General features: G+C 41.2%; 1 protein-coding gene across 1 annotated transcript; it reads left to right on the top strand.

Moving 5' to 3' along the window:
• The first annotated feature begins 282 nt into the window (after positions 1 to 282).
• LOC138111805 (alpha-1-antitrypsin-like) lies at positions 283 to 6,280 on the top strand. Its single transcript, XM_069018166.1, has 5 exons — positions 283 to 370; positions 1,984 to 2,631; positions 3,284 to 3,554; positions 4,096 to 4,243; positions 5,959 to 6,280. Exons 2-5 carry the CDS (start codon positions 2,001 to 2,003, stop codon positions 6,166 to 6,168), a joined length of 1,260 nt encoding a protein of 419 aa, XP_068874267.1. The 5' UTR covers positions 283 to 370; positions 1,984 to 2,000; the 3' UTR covers positions 6,169 to 6,280.
• The last annotated feature ends 12,966 nt before the right edge of the window (positions 6,281 to 19,246 follow it).

Below are 19,246 nucleotides of genomic sequence, written 5' to 3'. Positions count from 1 at the left end.
TCAGGGCACAGGACATCCATGGTTTTGGCCTTCTCTTAGTTTTCCAGTTCTTCTCATGTTCTGTTTTCAGGAACTCATTTACCACAGTTACTGAAAGCTCTTTTACTCTTTAAGTTTAGTTCAAGCCAAGAGTAGCAAAGTCCCTGGTCATTCTGTCCCTTTAGAGCCCTAGGTGCTGGCATCATTCTGGCTGTGTGATGGGAAAAATGCTTTAAGTGTTTGACATCCAGAAAAAAAGTAGTTTATTCAATCTTTGCTTTACAAATAACTCTTATTTGCTCTGTTTAATGTTTACCAGTGGACATTAATTTAGTACTAGGAAGCAAATGAATAAGAGGGAAGTAGCACTGTGAAAGAAAAGTCCAGCACGGTAAGTACCATATTTTACTTTCTTAGAATTCTTTGAACATATGCTGTATGTGATCTCTGCTATTTACTGCTGAGATTAATTTATTTTGTACAGTAATTGGAAATTATTTTAGCTTCTGGAAGCATGTTCGGAATGTTTGAAGCAGAATTCATTCGATGATCCAGCTCCTAGCTATAGTGACAGGATGACTGGGAGATGAGGCCCAAAACGAATATTCAACAATCAATACCAAGATGAAGAACAAAACCTTGCCTCTTTTCCCAGAAGAGTAAATTTAGTTGAAATCTCAATGTCCCAACTATTCCAGGTTGATGCAGGGCTAATGAGAGTAGCTCCATTTCTGTCCCTTGTCCTTAAAGACCAGGCTACTTACAGTCAAGTGGCCTGGAAGAGAAATCAGTCTCTCTCAAAAGCAGATTTGGGGAAATAGGAAATTAGTTGTTACCAGAACAAAATTAATTATCAAAAGCTAGAGGGCCTTTTTTTTCTGAATCAGTGTTTATACCTAGCAGTTTTGACATGCCGAGCATAGCTCCCATACTGAGCACTTCAACAGCTTATATCTCCAGTTTTTCATAATGGACATCTGAAAAAGGGGGAGCCTGGAAATAACAACTCCCCACAAAAAATCTGGCACAGACCTGAACCTGGCATTAGACACACGTAGGTAGATTCTGGGCAGAATCTCATCCTCAAGAATAAGTATACTTAAGCTGCTATGAACAGTATTCAGACCATCTCTATTTCCCTGAGGGCCACTGCTTGCTTCATGGGTTTGAGTTCCTGTCATTTGAGATAATTTAGGTGAGCATTCTTCTTCAATTTGTTGCATGATTCTTCCCCCAAAAGGACAGAAGAGAGACTGTAGGCTTATGTAGAATTTGCTTATGACAGTTAAAGGAAAAGAAACGGTCATCAAATTACATACACACAGCAAGGCAGATTCCACGTAGCCTTTCCCAAGCTCTTGAGTTTTGAGCTTTGCAACCTTCTGGATAGCTTATGTGCAATAGAGAGTGTCAACAAACTTTCTCGATTTATCCTCAGTTTACTGCAACACTTAAGGTAAAGTCTTGAAATAATATAGGTCTTGAGTCAGAGCTGTTATGTAAGAGGCAGAAATATATAAATAGTTTAAGGGCTGAGCATTTAGGTGGACTTTATACACTGTTATAACTGACTGTATCTCTGCAGTGCTTGAAAACCAAAGTCGTAACAAGACCATGGGTATCACAGCAACATATCAGCCAAAGTTGGCCCCTCTGACAAAGTACTTGCCAGATACATGGGTGCCAATACATGAACTCACCCATGTACCCCAAGGCATTTAGGAATGCACTGAGGCCATGCTGATCAGAAGCAAGAACTCTTCCACACATAATACCTCAGGAAAGCTGATTCTTCCCTGAATGCCACATTATTTTCTTATTCCCTTTGCTCATTGGTCACAAACTAAGAGAACTGACTAGAAACAGCCTGTCCAGAGGCCAAGTAGAAGAGTATTTCCTAAAAGAATAGTAGTTTTAATGACTGACATCTGAAAATTCAGAACATTTTATCCAGTAAAGAAAAAATTCTCTAGATCTAAAAGTTGCTCTGTTCTTTCTTAACAGAACTATTCAGAAGGACAATGAAGTCTGCACTGTGTTTGTGTTTGTTGCTTCTTGGACTTCAAGTCCAGGGTCAACAGCAGGAACAACAAATACACCATTCCCCAGAAGACCAGTCCCAGGCTGATGGTGAAAACTTGTCTTATGTCAAGCTAGCCCCCAGAAATGCTGAATTTGCATTTAAGTTTTACAAGCAGATCAGAGATGAGTTGGGTGACGGGAACATTTTCTTCTCTCCTTTGAGCATCTCCACTGTCTTTGCAATGCTCACCCTGGGGGCCAGATCAAACACACTCAGAGAGCTGTACAAAGGCCTTGCCTTCAACCTGACAGAGATGGAGGAGCAGGAGATTCATGAGGGATTTCAGCAGGTCCTCCAGTTGCTGAATGACCCTCACCGAGAAGTCCAGTTGAACATGGGCAATGCCCTGTTCGTAGATAACCAAGTGGAATTGCTTCAAAACTTTTTGGATCATGTCACAAATCGTTATCACGCTGAAGCTGTTTCTAGCAACTTTCAGAATCCTCCCGAGGCTATAAGGGAAATCAATAAGTACGTGGAAACAAAAACACATGGCAAAATTGTTGATTTAGTCAAAAGTCTTGATCCGGACACCGTGATGGTTGTCATTAACTACATTTTCTTTAAAGGTGAGTGACACACACGAGTAGCAGCTATAAAAATAAGCTCCAGAAGTTCTAAGAAACAAAAATTTTTCACATTGTGAACACACCTATCATCTAATTTAAAAAACAACTTTCTATTTTTAAATTACACAGGAAAATATTTGAAGAATAAATGAATAAATAAAATAAAAGAATAAACAAAGAAACATTTTCTAGATGAGAAATTTTAAAAAGAATGAAAAAATAAAAGAACCAGCAGAAGTACTGATCAATGTAATATAAATTTTAAACCAGGTTCAGAGCTGAAGATATTCAGAACTTATGATCATTTGTTGAAAGGCATGGCTGTTTGGCTGTGCAGGACATGGTGACATTTGCATGAAGGTAATAAGCCTGAATCTTGGAGTCTGTGAAATATTTACCATTAACTGAACAGGAAAAGGCTCATCTCTTTTCCAGTGCAAGCCTCAACCTATACTTTTCTTGTGTGATTTTTTATTAAAACAATTGAAAAGAGGTAAAGATTCTTTCCATGGCCAGGGAACAAGCATCTTTAAACTGAGATAGGCTTATTGCTGTCTCTACAGTTCAAATATATTATTTTAAGCATCAATTAATGTGACATGCCTTTATTAGTCCCTTTTTTTCAATTCTATACTTATTCTTTTTTTCAAAGGCTCCTGGGAAAAACCTTTCAAAAATTTCAACACAAGAGATGATGACTTCTTTTTGGATGCCAAGAATTCTGTTAAGGTCAAAATGATGCATCAAAAGAATTACTTTAATGTCCATAGGGATGAGAATTTGTCTTGCTGGGTAGTAGAAATCCCATACAAAGGAAATGTTACTTCACTGTTTGTTCTGCCTGATGAAGGGACAATGAAACAGGTGGAAGATGCTCTGCTGAAAGAAACAGTGTCTAACTGGTTGCGATCACTTAAAGAAAGGTAATATTTTAATTGTGGCTTTGTTTAAATATTGAACAAGCCAAAACTACTCATCTAGGAAAGGTAAAGCTTAGGATACCATGATGCGTTGCTAAGTACAGCTCTGAGGAAAAAGCATTACTCAGTTTCTTTGACTCAGACAAGCTATCATGTGATTTCATACCACAGGGGAACCCTCTCAGTTCCCCCAGTCACAGCTCCCAGTTGTGAGGATCCTGCACACAGGTAGATTGCCCTCAGGAACCTGCCTCCAGTAGGAGGAATCTAGTTAAAAAAAAAAAAAAATTCTTTTTCTCCATTAAGATAATACTTTCCAGTCAGTCACTTTCATAAACCATCACTCTACCCCTGCACCATGGATCAGACTGTGGTTGGTGGGACAGGTACCTCAGTTTCTGCTTCTCTAACATGGGATTTATCACTGTCTTAGAAAGCCAAGCCTTAGCTCCATGGGTATTTGGGATGGATATATACCTGAAACAGATATTGCTTCAAGGGATATTGCAATAACAAATGCATATTTTTATTTATTTTTGTACAGAAACATCTATTTGGATCTTCCAAAATTCTCTGTCTCCAGTTCCTATGATGTTAAGAGCTTGTTTAAGAAAATGGGTGTGACCGAGGTGTTCAGTGATCAGGCTGATCTCTCTGGAGTGGCAAAAAATCTTCTTCTGAAGGTTTCCAAAGTAAGTATGCAAATAGGGATGGTAATCAAGAGATTTTTCTGCCTTTTTTGTATGCAGGTTTAATTCTACAAATAGACTGATCCCACCCCTGGAGTGTAGTCATTTCTTATGGATGGTAATAAAGGAAGGAAAAGGTTAGGCATTAAATGGCTGTTGTTCCTACAGTTTAATATTAAATTGTTTACTGCACAGTGAGCCTAAAAACTTAGCTGAAAGTCTCTGAAGAAGAAAAAAACTGGAAAGCGTAGAAGGAATAATTTCACAAAAAGCTGGTGTTAAAGAAGTAATGCATGACAAGAATCATTGTTATGACAATTTTGGGAATAGTCATTCTTATACTATGTATACACCTTTCATTATTACACTGTCTGAGCACTTCAGAATTTATATGGACAACAGACTCATGGGACAGGGACAGCCCCATTTCACGAACAAGAAATCAGTACACAGATAAACAAAATGATTTCTCTAAGCACCAAAGAGTAGATGCCTGTGTTATGAGGGAGGTGATCCTTCCCTCTATCCTGCACTTGGGAGACTACCTCTGGAGTTCAACACATCCAGTTTGGGGCTCCCTACCACAAGGGCCACGCTGACACACTGGAGCAGAGTGAGTCCAGTGGAGGGTGAGCAGGATGGCTGTGTGGCTGGAGCGCTGGGTGTATGAGGAGAGGCTGGGAGAGCCAAAGTTGCTAGTCAGGAGAAGGGCGGGTGAAGGGGCGGTTCTTAGCACTGGCTACAGATATTTATTAGTAGGGTGCAGACGAGATGGACACAGACTCTTCCTGCAGATGAACTGTAATACATCAAGGGGCAACAGACACAAGATAGGAAATGGGATATTCTGATTGGGTATTATGTAAAAAAATTCACCATGAGGGTGATCAAAAACTGGCACGGGCTACTTATGAAATTTCCATCCTTGGAAATACTCAAACCCTGACTGGATTAGATCTGGAGTTACCTCATCCAGTGTCGGAGTTGACACAGTGTGGGGGCATTGGTGGCATTCAATGGCCTCTAGAGGTCCTTCCATCATATATTATTTGTGATTCCTCACATTCCTCCTTATGACATGTGGAAACACCTGGATTGTAGATAGAGGACTGATGCCTGGAAAGCCAAGTAAATCGATGAAGGTTAAGCAGAGACTCATGAGAGGAAATTTTAGATGTGTTGCAGACAATGAAGGAAGAAAACAGAGGGCTGTCAAAAACCAACGGAATAGCTCATGTGAATTCCTAAATATGAATTTGTTATACCTACTACAGAAAGTCCTGCAAAATCTTATCAGTGGGCTGTGTTACACAATGACACTCTATAAAGCTTGTCACTATTGTCTTTGCAGAGAGAATTATTTTGCTTACACAGAAATTGATGCAAAATGAAAAATTTCTTCTTTTGTGTTCAGTATTAAGGACAAAACCTTACTCTGTGAAACAACAGAACAAATAAATATCCTTGATGATGCTCAGTCTCTGCAGGCAGTCATGTTTGACACTGACTGTAGAAGAAAACTTTCCTTGAACTCAGAGCAAACTTTGCTTGTCTTGAAAAGGCTGGACACTATTATTTTTATGGTGCTAATGAACACCAGTTCTACATTAATTCTGTGGGTTTTTTTAAGAGTTATCACAGTGCTAAAGCAAGCAAACTTGCCCCCAGCTGCTTCTCTCTCTTCTGTGCCTAGATTATAATCTCTGTTTTCCTTGCAGGCAATTCACAAGGCCACGGTGGATGTTAGAGAGAATGGGACAGAGGCTGCTGCAGTGACCATGATGGAAATTACACCATTGTTTCTACCATTTCCTCCTCCTCCTCACATCACCTTCAGCAGGCCCTTCCTGATGATGGTTATTGACAAAGCCACTGATGGTGTGCTCTTCCTGGGAAAAATTGTGAACCCGACTGCTAAGGAAGACTAGGCCAGAGCACTTACACTCTCCAGTGCAGAGAGGAGAGCCTGTGCACATCCCAGGAATTTCTGTGCAAAGTAGGAATAGAATTGACCTGATGCATAATAAACAAATAAATAAATCTTCTGTCAAGTTCTTCTTTACTTCAAAACAGACACTTGAGTACAAACACTAAAAGCTATTTTTACAAAATTACTCAGCCCAAGTAGGCAGCCATGGGATCCTCAACAGATACACATTTTCTGTGCAGTTATCATGGTGTCAGGGGTTTTTTTATGCGGATACAATTTCCTACTGTTGGCTGAGAAACTTCCTGTGTCTCCCATTTCCCGTCCTCACCTCACAAACCACAAGTCTATCCCTTTCAGCTGGGGAACCTTCTTTCCCTCCCTTTCATTCCACTGTGAATCCCAGAAGTCTCCTTCATCTTTGTAGTCCCTCCAGGGGAAGGGAAACAGAGATACAGAGCTGTTAAACCTTTCCTCTCCTAGATGGTGGATGCTCCTTGGTAAAGAGTAATCCTTTTCCTTCCAGCGTGACAGCTGCTTTCTACCAGCTTCAAACCTTGCTCCCTTCTGCCTTTCTCACTATTTGCTCCAGAATAAGGGGCCCAACATTTCTGGCAAGGCAAGAATTTAGCTTTTGTGTCAGTGAAAGCTGCACATCATTGCACAAATTATCATCTTTAATGGTCTTGTGCATGCACAGTAAAGCATGGGATCCGTAGGAGAACTGGATATGGCAAAACCCATCCTCTGGTTCCAGAAAGTGGTGACAGCAGCTGGAGGTCATGTCTCTGTTGTCCACATGCCAGCTGATCACATTGACCTCCACTCACTTCAGCAAGCTCAGGCTGCTGAATGCCTCCAAGAGGAATTCTCTTCATTAAGCTGATGTTCAGGGTGCAGAAAGGTGACTTGGGCACCTTCCTGAGTGCTGAGTAGGCAAAAGCCAGCATTACCAACAGCACCACATGTAGGGAAAGCCATGCTGCAGCAGGTTAATTTAATTAATTGGCAATTAAAAATAGAGTAGGATAGTAGCAAATAAAAACATAGTTGAAAATATCTCCCCCCCAAGCCCTTCCTTCTTCTCAGGCTCAATTTCACTCCTAACTCCTTCCTCTCTCTGAGTGGTGCAGGAAAGGGGACACAGGTGCATGGGAGTTGAGGTCAGGTTATAATCTTCATCTTTGCCACTCCTTCCTATTCCCAATCTTCCTTTGCTCCAGCATCATGACAGCTGACAGTCCTTCAGGAATTGCTCTGGCATGGGTCTTTCCTGCAGGATCCAAACTACCAGAAACAGACTGCTCCAGGGTGGGCTTCCCTCCACAGGATTGCAAGTCCTGCCAGGACCCTGCTCCAGGGCAAGCTCTCCACAAGCTGCAACTTCTTTCTAGGCCACATCTCCTTGCTCTGGAATGGGGTCATCAAGCAGTGTGGGTTTCTGCTACACCACAGTCCTCCATGGGCTGCAGGGGCACAGCTGCCTCACCAGGGGTTTCTCCAGGGGCTTCAGGGGAATCTCTGCTCCAGTGTCTGGAGCACCTCCTGCCCCTTCTTCTGCATTGATCTGAATGTCTGTGGGGCTGCTTCTCTCACTTGTTTTTTTAGTCCTACCTCTCACAGATGCTACAAGATGTGTTTCCTCTTTTCTCAAATGCATTCTCCAGAGGTGCCACTGTCTTGGCTAAGGGGCTCAGCTGTGTTGTGTGGTGGGTCTGTTGGAGCCCTCTGGAACAGGCTGGAACTGGCCATGTCCAGCACAGGACAGCCCCGACCTCTCCTCACAGAGGCTGCCCTGCAGCCCCCTCTGCCAGCACCTCTGCACAAACACCAGATACACAGAACCCAGTCCTCAGCTGGGGTTTACAATGGGTAACACGATTTAATGGATGGGTAGAACACTTTGATGGTGCTAATGAACTGTCAGGAGCTGTGGTGGGGCTCCCTTCACAGTGTCCTGACAGCATCAATAGCTGGAGGGCACTTCTCCAACATGTCCTGAGCTGAGCCTCAGGACAGCTCAGGACACCGCTTCCTGCCTGAGTTTCCAGCCTCAGCTCTGCTGTCTTCCTTAGGAGGAGCTGGAATTGGAGAGTCCACTTAGGGGGCCTGGGGCTCCCTGACACTGCTAGAGGGATTTAGCTTCTGGCTGGGCTGGGTCAGAGCTGCCAAATGCTTCTGCAATGTGGTTTGGTTTGGGAGAGCCCTGGCAGGTCATGTGGTGGAGAGAAAACCGTAGTGTGCATTTTTGCAGTGAGAGATAATAAAGCCTTTCATGTGAGCAAGCACACACCTTTCCACAGTCCTGTGGGGAAAAAATCCCAACCTCTGGCCAACCTATTCACACAGACCTAAAGACTTGCTTAGTGCCAAATATTTTTCTCTATAATCATCCCCTTATATCCCCCATGTCCAGATTTTAAAGAAAGAAAACTAGCAATGCTCCCTGGAAAATCTGAGTCAGCTATACCTGCCTAACTCATTTTCTCTCTCAGGAAAATAAAATCAATTGTTTCAGCATTGCTTGAAGGGGCAAACGTCTGTTGTTGGAGACAAGCCAAGGATTTTAGCTTTGCACAGGGCTGCCAAGCTACAAGTCTCTTCATCCACAGCTACTAATACAGCTTGCTCAGTCATTGCTCCCCTGCTTTGGGAGTGGTGAGATTTAGGAGAGCAGTTAACTGTGCCCTACTTGAGACACGTTAATGGGAAGGCAAGAATGAAAATAAATAGGAAACTCTTCATATTGCCCCATTTCTTCCCTCGCCTTCTGCCCAATTCTGGAAAATGAAACCCAGGAATAACCCCAGTTTTATTGTTTAGTAGTAAATACTAAACAACTGAAATAGAAACCTTTGTAAAAATTCTTAATTATCTTCTTATCAGAATTGTGAGATTTTCTTATAGAAAATAGTGCAAGTTCACTTGGTGCCTAATGGGTTAAATGCAGTTATTTGAGGGTGGAAAACTTATTTCAGCTGAGAGGATAGTTCCCAGCTATGCTTTTGTAACTTCCCTACAACTTCAAATAAGAGCAATTAAAAAAAAAGTTTTAAAAGGTGAACCAGTGATTTCTCAAATAGCAGTTAAGTTCAAAGACTTTGTTGGAAACTTAGATGGATTTTGGAAAGGAGCTTAAAGAGTTGGAAGAGAACAGGAGTGTTGACCTGATTTTCTCAGTTATTTCAGCTCCATGGTGGAACTAGGGGGAGTATAGCAAGAACACGATGATTTAAGAGAAAAAGTAAAAGCTTTACAGATGTTCAGAAAGTCTGCCATAAAACCAAAGGCAACACATTGGCCCAGCTGTAGATACCCTGAATCAGCTCTGGCTGAAACTGAAATTTACCAAGAGGAAAACATACCACCCTGAGCCAAGATAACTGCAGCAGACAGCCAAGCCTTCATGTTTTCAGGAGCAACATGGAAAGAAGAGAGGTGGGAGAGTAAAATCTCTCTGAAGAGGACAAGGAACGCTTGGCCACACTTCAACATACCAGTGCCCCTCACACTTAAGACATACTGACCCAAGGGAGAGAAAACTCGGAGCCAGCACATGGAGTGGACTGCCACATATGTTGTGGCCCAGTGTTATTAGGGATAACTAGCCTCACCTCATCCTCCACCAACACAGCACCTACAGGTAACTAGTAAAAATCTCAGACATGCATTTTGATCCTTGATGACTTCCCTTGTTAACAAAAAAATTAACATCTACCCCTACCATACTGGAATATTGGGCATACAAGATGCACGATGAGGGGTAAAACTAGACTGCATTAACTTTGCAATGTTTGACCTCCATTTTGCACAGATTTTAACAGACAGGTCACTCTGTGCCTTCATTAGTCATCTGTCTCTGCTGCTTTTGGTGCCTAGGCCCTACCTCAGAAAAAATGCACTTCTGAAGTGCTTAGAGACAGCAATGTTGTTGTTGAAGTCAGGGAGCCTGACCTGGCACTGCCCCACAGTCAGCCCTAAGTGGGGATGGAGATTATCTGAGAAGTGCTTTTGTTTTGTATTTCCAAACAGTATGACCTGACATCCAGCAAAATTAAGGCTTTTGAGAAGCAATAGGGAATGTTGTAAGCAGCAACCTGTCATATTTGAAAAGTAACATAATGCACTTCAAAGTTACTGTGAACTCTCTTGTTTTGTCTGAAATGCACCTATTGAAATAAAAACCATAAATAGCCACCAAATCAGAAAAAGTCTGAAAGACAGCCACCAAAATTTGCCCTTGGCCAACATAAAATCATATATTAAAAATGTCCAACAACATCTTGTTATGCTGGATTCTTTTTCTGCTCTAGGTCTCTTCAAGCCCCTCTTTTTCTGTAGGGCTGAAGTACCTACCTTCCAGTTTACTAAGGTATTACTTTTGCAACTGCCTTGCAAGGAAGGAAATGCATCTGGGGATCTCAGGTCCATGTACACTAAAGGAATTCCACAAGATTGTGGAGAAGGCCAATGCACTTGTCTTCCTTGGTTGGAGAACCGGGTACTGCTACCCTCCTTGGTATGCATTATTTCCAGAAAATCTGGAGCTCCTTGATGACTGAGAATTCAAGGAAAGAATTTCTCATGAGCCCTTGGGAAAATGGCTGGCTTAGCCAATATCTATTATATGCACAATCATGTGCATATTCTTGCCAGCTATATTTCTTTGAAGATGTGCCAGCACAAGCAGTATTAAAGGGGCACATCAGGTTTTTAGTCTTTTAAGACTGTAATTCTTGCTAGCTCTGTTAATGTTTTCCATGAAACTTGTTGGTCTTTATTTGTAAATCTGTGAGTCTTTAGGCAAGTTTATCACATTTACATCAAAATTTTGCATGCCTGCATGTTATGTGGATGTCAGTGGGAGCTGTAGCCAGCTGTATTGATTGTACTGCAGGTAGGATTGATTTTAGCATTCAAATATGGCACTGAAAAAGGAAACAGAAAACCAAAACTTCTGTCTAATTTAGGAATACAGTCGTTCCTTCCAAATCTCTGCAGGGTCTGTGGCACTCACTCATGTACAGTGCATTTACACCACCCTTTGTTCAACTCTTATTCGAGAATGAAGTGCCCAAAACTGAGCACTATCTATACTGTTCTCTGAGGGACACTCTTCAACCCTGGACATTCCCGTTAAGACCAAAAAACATCAGTATCTGAAGTGCTGTAAAAGTGTTGAAGAAGTCCAGAAAGTGGTCAAGCTGACCCTGGTGGAGCAGTTCAGATGGAAGAACCAGGTCCCTCCCCAAAAGAGCAGATGGCTTTAGGTCAAGCTTGAGATGCAGATTTCCCTGCTGAGGCCCACGTGTGCATATGGATGTGAAAGCAAGAAAGCAGTATCAGGATTCCTTCTCTCTGACAGCATCAATTTCGAACAATTTAATTTCCCATCTTGCAGGCATGAGAATTTTTGGTAGCCTGTAAGGGTTGTAGGTGGGAGAGTAGGTTGTGTGAAAGTCCTCTCATAACTTTTAAATTAGTTGGATGATATCAACAATTCCAAACTAAAAAAACCCAACCAACTATCTTAAATAAAATTCTGAATGCCTGTCACTTTCCCATCTATGTCCTTATATCTTGCACTCCCTCTGCTATTAGAGAAGGAAAGTAAATTAGATAAAACCTAAACATGAGCCAGCTCTCTGACTCAGCCATTGAACCACATGTTGTAAGGGTTCAGGGGAAGAATTCCCAGTTGTACCAAGAAAAAAGAGGGTTTATTAGTTTCTACAGGTTTCCAAAAATGAGACAGTCTGATCTGGAACTGATCTGAAACTCATGCAAGGGCCTCGGCAAAATTACAGAAACAACTAAGAAAAACAATTTAGAAAACTTGCATTCCTAAAACTGCAGACTTAAAGAAAATAATTTTCCATTCCTTTCACCAGAAATATTATTAGCTAGTAAAACTTTCAGAGCACCAGTAATTATGAGTACTACTTGGTGAGTCCAGCCATCTGGTTACAGGGTAAATATGCCATTGCAGAAATAAGATTTCTGTGGTCAAGAAAACACTAAAACAAACCTAGTTAAACAGAGGTTCATTGAATATTTCCTAATGATTCCTCTTTTGCTTCTTTTAGCTTCATTTTCCACTGTTTCTCAAAGGTCTCATGAACAAGGAATTTCATTATAAAATTACCCAGGATCATGGCAAAATATCAGTTAAAGCCCAAATGAAGACCAAACTAAGTAAATATTATAGTGCTCATAAGCACTGAGTGGCTGGCTGCCTGGGTGGTGAAATCCCATAGACATAGTAAATCTCTTGTTGTTTATCTCACAGAAATGAAAATGTAGGAGGAATAGAAGGCCCTTTGGAACGATATGCTATAAAAACCCAGAAAAAATTCATTGGAATACAAGTTTTTATTGGTTGCTATGTTTACATACACTGGAGGCCAGAAGAGGACAAATGTCTTGACAATACAAATGTAGTCTGGTCTCTTGTTTTCCATACAACACTGCATGGGCAACACATTACTCACTCTTGTTGGAAAAAGCCTTTTGCCTCTAAAGGTCTACTCCAAAAGGGAGAAGTTCTTCTTCTCTAGTTTTACTTGAAGCCAAATGGCGTATATAGAATGGAAGCTTTTTCATCCTAGGATATTTCACCTCTTGTGCTGTGACATCAAGGTTCACAATTCCCTCAAAAGTGGTAACTTCAGCATCTTGCATAATTGGTGGGAAGCAGCAGGGTGAATCATTCTTTTAGCATTTTCCCCAGAGTGGTCATGTTGAAGGAGCCATCATACCCCAACTGAAATAAGACAATTTCTTCTTACCAGAACAGAGCCTGATAATTCCTATTCCACTATGGAAAACTATAACTCCCCCTACTTAACTCCTTCAACACTCTAATGAGTAGTTTAATTGTGAAATAGTAGTGTTTTGGGGGGGTTATGTTCAAGAGAGATTTTGAAAGAATAATTAGATAAATGAAGGAATAGTCTTCTGTAGATACAAAAATGCTGCTAGCAAGGATTTTCTTGCTATTTTCTAAGTCCGTGAGAGACTTTTCTCTCTCACAGAAGAGGTAGCAGAGTTATGTAAGCACCCAAGCCACCTGCAACCTTGAAAAGTCTTGTTTATGGTACAGTAGAAAAATATTTTGACAATGGATGTTTTAGGATTTTAGCCAATCACCCCCAAGGAGTGGCTGATCCTGTCCAATTAGACTATTAAGAAAAAGGTCTATAAAAGAGTTTGTAAAGTAATTAAATAAATCAGTCTTGCTGCACAATTCCTGCCTGCTGGATCTTCTCTCTTCCTCCTCCCTGTGGCTGTGGGAGACGGTGATATACCCTAGGGCCCAGGCCTGCAGTAATAGTCTTCATTTATCAATATACCACTTAGCAGCTGCCTATTTAACCTTAATTGAAGAGCATCTCATCATGACACCTTTGGTCTAAAGGCTTAATTAATCATAAAACCACAAGCTAGAAAGTTGTTCAACACTCAGATCGGAAATAAAATAGGCATGATTTGCTATTTGTTATCAGCTTAGTGTCTGTCATTAAGTTTATTCAAAGTACCACATAAAGTATAGTTGGCATCAACTTTGTAATTATTATTTTAATTAATCTTAATATTTCTCTATATTTGGAAATGTAACTGACTGAAATACTCTTTTTCTAGTAATCAGACATGGGGAAGAGAATAAAAGTGACACAGTTTCAAAGGAGGGATTTATTTTTCAAGCATGAAATGCAATTTAGGAAAGATGTCTCAAGAAGAAATGTTGCACCTGTCACATGCAACTAGCCCTACACTTGTCAGGATTTATGAAGAAAACAACTTTATTTGAAATGTCTGAATCTGAAGCCCTGCTGCTGTTGGCTTTCCTCTGAAGAACTTGAATCAGAAAAGCAGGGGAAGGAAAGTATTTGCTATGCCCTATCAGCCTTTTGCAAGAGAAGTTCTGTGAAAATCCCATTGCCCTTCATTTCTGGTATGAACCTTAGGAGACAGCAAGAAACAGCAGAGCCATTGGGACCCAGGAGTGCTCAGTGTTACTTTTGCTCTCTTGTGCTGGCATGCAGCTGTGCCCAGAAGAGCAATGTTGTCATTGCTTGTTCTCCAGCTACTGTACTAACTTTATTTGCTCTGTTTAATGTATAACAGTGGGCTCACTGTGTAAGCCTGTTCAAACAATATAAAGACAGTGCAAAAAGCAGTAAAGGTCAGATGAATGTGATGGGGTCCTTTTTAAAGTGCCATTAGATTTTAGTAGTTAGGGACATTAAACTCACATTAGCTATCTGTGTTACAGATTAACTCATTCAATTAATTAATTCATGCCCAGCTGATGCAGCTCACTAGGCCAATGACAGTCTACTCTACACAAAGAAGCTCTTCTTTAGCCAGCTAAGAAGGCAGATGGCATTTTCACTACCATGAAGATGATTTTTAAATTAATTTTTTAAAATTTAAAACTTTTAAAGTAAGAGTAATAGGACAAGCACAGATCACTGAGCACAAATTGTAGAAAGATGCAGGATTTTTGGGAAGGACTAATTCCCATCATTAGTAGATAACTAGGGTATCATTTCTTTGGTACATAGATGGCTTCCACATACTTCAGCCTGTCAGAACAGAGGCATTCATGTAGCATGAAACAGATTCCGGAAGTCTCACTGCAGAAAACCTGAAGACAGAAACAGGAAAGTCAAAAGCAAATCTGCAGCTTCCAATTTATGGACATACTACCTCTGGCTGTTTTGGGGTCAGAAGGCAGGGTCTGGGGTGCATGAAAGAATTGGTGCCAACGTGGAAAATGATGATCAGAGCCTTTTCTGTGAAGGTGACTGAGAGGTAGGGAGGGACAGGAGGGGCAGGGGGAAGATGGAAATGTTTAAGAGATAAAGATGCTTTGCCACCTCTGAGACCATTTAACCCTTCGCAGGAAGGCCATCTGGCAGGGGCAGCTCAGGTAAGGGAGAAGAGAGTTTCTTCCCCTGGGACACCTCTCTAAGGTTTCTGCTGCAGCTAAAGACTCCTGCCAGAGTGCAGCTTTCACCCACTGCCTATCTGCCTAAAGCCACACACACAGATGCACACACTGCTCTTCTTAATACTTCCTCATTGGGTTCAGACCCACCAGCTAAATCAATCTTCCTTCTGATCACATCTCCTAACTCCCTTCTTATGCCTAGCTCAGAAGTATCCATCCTACAGCCCCATCCTCTTCATGATGAAAAAGTTGTTGCTTAGCAACAACTGCATTTTTCTGGAAGAATGATAGATATAAATATCTGCTTTCCACTCTCGATTTCTTTCATCATGTATTACCTGAATTTGGGAACACTAGCTGAGAAGAATTGAGAACATATGGCATTCCTAGCTGTATATAAACTCGTGATATATACAGGGCACTGCCAAGACAAAAGTCTTGAGAGATTCTATGATTGTTGCGTGGGGAGACTACGGGTAGCTGCTGTTGCTATCTGATCACCTGTAAATAGCTTCCCATTTTGTGTGATTCCACGCAACCCTTCTACCACAGGAACAATTATCTGCATTTGGACCCAAAGTCCTTCACTCCACTATCACCTTTGCCTAAAGAAGCTCCTATTCCCAATACCGGTGCAATAGTGTGCTGTCTGGTCAAAATATGGAATATCTGAATAGCTGATATTAAAGAACAGAGAGAAAATAGGAAAGAACAGAGGGAGCCCTCACTGGCATCACAACATGCTGGAACAAACACATGGAAATTCCTGATGGAGTTCAAGGTGAAAAGGTTGGCTTTGTGGTATCCTCAATACTTGTAAATAGTACTAGGATGTTGCACTTCACAATTATTCCTCACATCTTGAGCTTCTGGTGGGGAACAGAGTGAGGGTGAGCAAACAGCACCTACAGGAGAAAGGGGTTTGTAGATGACAGGTTAGAAGGTTGCCAGATAAGAAGGCACAAGGGGTCCAACAGGCTTTTACTACAAGGGCAAGGCAGCACTGCATGAATTACAGTTCCACTGGTCCTTCCCTTTCTCTTTGCTCACAACTCACCAGCACTATCAACTGGTTGTTACCAGGGATGAGAAGGGAACTATAAAAACGTGTTATGTTTCATGTCTAAGGGCAACAAAGGATCTAAATTAGGTGCTTTAGAAGTACAGACTCCATGTTCCAGTTCATCATCTTACGGGCTATCTCTGGTTTCTTGTTGGTTTTCTTCCACCTCTATTTTGTAGGAAATTTCCCTTCTTGATCCTAACCAGGAACACAGACTTCTTCCTGCACTGTTTTTTTCCATATGTGAATTTAATTTATTGAGCAAACAACTGCACATTTCACATTACTAGATCATCCTCCTCTGCTCATACTGCCTGAGTCCAAAAGACAAGGGGCCTCCTCTGAGGTGATTGATTTTCATCTCAGACCTGGGACCAGCTGCTCTCTCACATCCATCAATATTTTTTTCCTTAAACACACTTGAAGGTAATAGAAAAAAAAACCCAAGACATGAACAGGCTTTGTAAGAACAACACTATTAAAAATATTTCATAGCAATTGATTGCTAGAATATCATATGCATCAATTGTGTCAACTAATCCTTGTACTTTCATGGCATTCAGGAGTTTCATTCACTAGAAGCAGAACTCAGCTCTGCTGAAGTGAGTGTGCGTGGGATGGGAGCCTTTCCCCTTGGAGGCAGGTTGGTGCCTGTACACAGTCCTCCACACCCTTCCCTAATTCCCACTGGTCTCATCCCCAGGTCTGCTCCTGAATGAAACACCATGCCAGAGCAGTTCAAACAACCAATTTCAGATTTGCCCTTTGGACGAAAAACATTTTCAGAAAACCACTTTTCATTTTCTCAGTAAATGAGCTGAGAGTTTCTCTAAGAGATCAGCAGGATTTTTCTGATCCCAGCTGAAAAGTAGCAAATTACTGAGCTGAGGGAGGCATTGTAAGAGTCAGACAACATTTTAAAGAAGCTTCTAAAATACTGTTCCAGTTCAGAAACTGTCAAAATTAAATTATTTAGTTTTTCATCTAAAAAGTATTTGGGAAGAAACTATTCAGCAGATTCAGCAAAAGCTTCAGAAGTTTATCTGGGCAGCCTGACACAACATGTCTGGATGAAGATGAGTTTTGACAGGAGTATTTCACCCTGTCAGAGGCTCTTGCCTCTTCACCATGCAGCTGACCTTCCCCTAACTAGAAAGTCCCTCGGCTTTTATGAAAACATAGGTAATACCTACATTATTTGCTGTTCCTCAGGAATGATTATCTGTCCCTAGTCTGGTTAATGTTTATGACAGAGTCTGGGTTTGTAACATTGTTCAACAGCTGAAAGGATATGAAGAGCAGGACATAGACCCTGTTCATTGGACATAACGGACTAGAGCAGGAATAAATATCTCCTAAAAATGGCCATATTTAGGAACAGCTACTGAGCATTAGATCTTTCACAAACTGAAACCTTCATAGCCCCAAAAACCTGGCTTCTCTATTTAGCTTGACATCTCCAGTCACCTACATGGCCACCATCTCCTAAAAGCTGGGTGGCTTTCTGAGAAGTAATAAAGAAGGTAGAAAGTAAAAACAAAATCATACAAGTCTTGTCATTATTAGCAAAACAAGACTAGCAATGAAACTTGGCATGAAAATACATTTTTACTGAGAGATATTTCAGGCCAGTTTTCCTCACCAAAAGACACAGGGTAACTCCTGTCTGTTAATATCAGTGCACTGTTTGGCCAGATGGTGTTGGATGTATCTGTGTATGCCCAGGTTACTTGTAGTGATGGCCAAGACCAGCTGGGTCTATTTACTACATGTCCGTGATCACCATCATGTAAGTAGTTACAAGGTATACTCAATGTCAGCTGAAAACTGAGCTAAATCAATGCTGAATTTGCACAACTGTCTGTTTAAGTACTAGGAAATACAGAAATTCATGTGGCACTTACAAATACATCTCAAGACCTGTGCAGATATCTTTATATTCTCCTTTGGGAAAGGCACCTTGTTGAAATAAAATGCTGCACAATTCTTAACTCAAGTGTATGAATATCTGTGTTTGGAAGTGAGACTGAGGCCTCAGAGTTTTACCTCTGGAGAAATGTAATGCCAAATCAATGCCAGTGGAGCAGGATTCCACCAGTCCTGTCTTTCACCAAAAAGCACAGCCACCTTCATCCTGGCATTTCCTAACTGCAGCAGGTTGCAGTTAATGTGTCCCACTGAGGTGCCTGGCATGTGACAGCCCTTCCAAGAGTTCCAGGTTTTATCACCGGCAGTATCCCACTTCTGAGGTGTCCAAGTGCATAATGGTCACTACATATGGTGGATGAGACCAAAAAATGAGATTCTGGGGGAAGAGAAGACAGTGCAAATGCTGGAGCAATCAGCCAAACACACAGGAGATGGTAGACTCATGGGGTGTAAAATCAAGCTAAATAATAAGCTAGTTTTCAGTCTACTGGGTATTTCTGTAAGTGTCTCCAATTTCTATAAATCCTCAATTTCCTAGCCATTTCAGAGAGATCTAAAGGTATCTGAGCAGAGGTGATGTGCTTTTTAAGGAGGGATTTGAAAGAAGAAAGCATTTCCACAGGGTGTGTACAGAAGTTGATACCCCCTGAGCAGCTTCCAGAGCTTAAATCTCTTATGTCTCACAGCTCAGGGCAAGAGGTGTGCAGACATTTTAAACCTGTGGAAACCTAGGACCTTCCTTTGGTGAAAGAAGGAACCACTATCAAAATAAAGATCTAACACTGAGTATGTTCAGATCACATAGTTTTAGAGCATAGAAGCAACAGGTTCACTGAATTTTCCTCTTCTCTATAGTTTTCCACAGGGAGCAATTGCAAACAGACAGAGAGGAATGAGATTTGTCCACATAAATGGTAGGGAACTGTCAACACTTGTTCTCAGACCCACTCACATATATTGTGTATTCACGGCTCAAGAAAGAACATAAATCTACTCAATAATAAATGTATATGTGCAAGATGAATTAGTGTGTACTTGAACATTTTCCAAGCTCTGTTCTTGTGTGCTGAAGGATTTTATCACTAATCAGTGATAGCTATCCCCACTGCAATACACAACTTCATCTTCGGA

This window comes from Aphelocoma coerulescens, chromosome 5, assembly GCF_041296385.1.
Source record: "Aphelocoma coerulescens isolate FSJ_1873_10779 chromosome 5, UR_Acoe_1.0, whole genome shotgun sequence".
In the NCBI taxonomy this organism is placed as follows: Eukaryota; Metazoa; Chordata; class Aves; order Passeriformes; family Corvidae; genus Aphelocoma; species Aphelocoma coerulescens.
Note: the sequence above shows the minus strand (reverse complement) of the source record. Positions and strands in the feature narration are given on the sequence as shown.

What these genes read in the sequence shown, in the direction of transcription:
- LOC138111805 (XM_069018166.1), top strand. Translation starts at nt 2,001, where the DNA reads ATGAAGTCTGCACTGTGTTTGTGTTTGTTGCTTCTTGGACTTCAAGTC. An exon ending in TAACTACATTTTCTTTAAAG is followed by an intron (nt 2,632 to 3,283) that starts GTGAGTGACACA and finishes TTTTTTTCAAAG; the next exon opens with GCTCCTGGGAAAAACCTTTC. An exon ending in TTCTTCTGAAGGTTTCCAAA is followed by an intron (nt 4,244 to 5,958) that starts GTAAGTATGCAA and finishes TTTTCCTTGCAG; the next exon opens with GCAATTCACAAGGCCACGGT.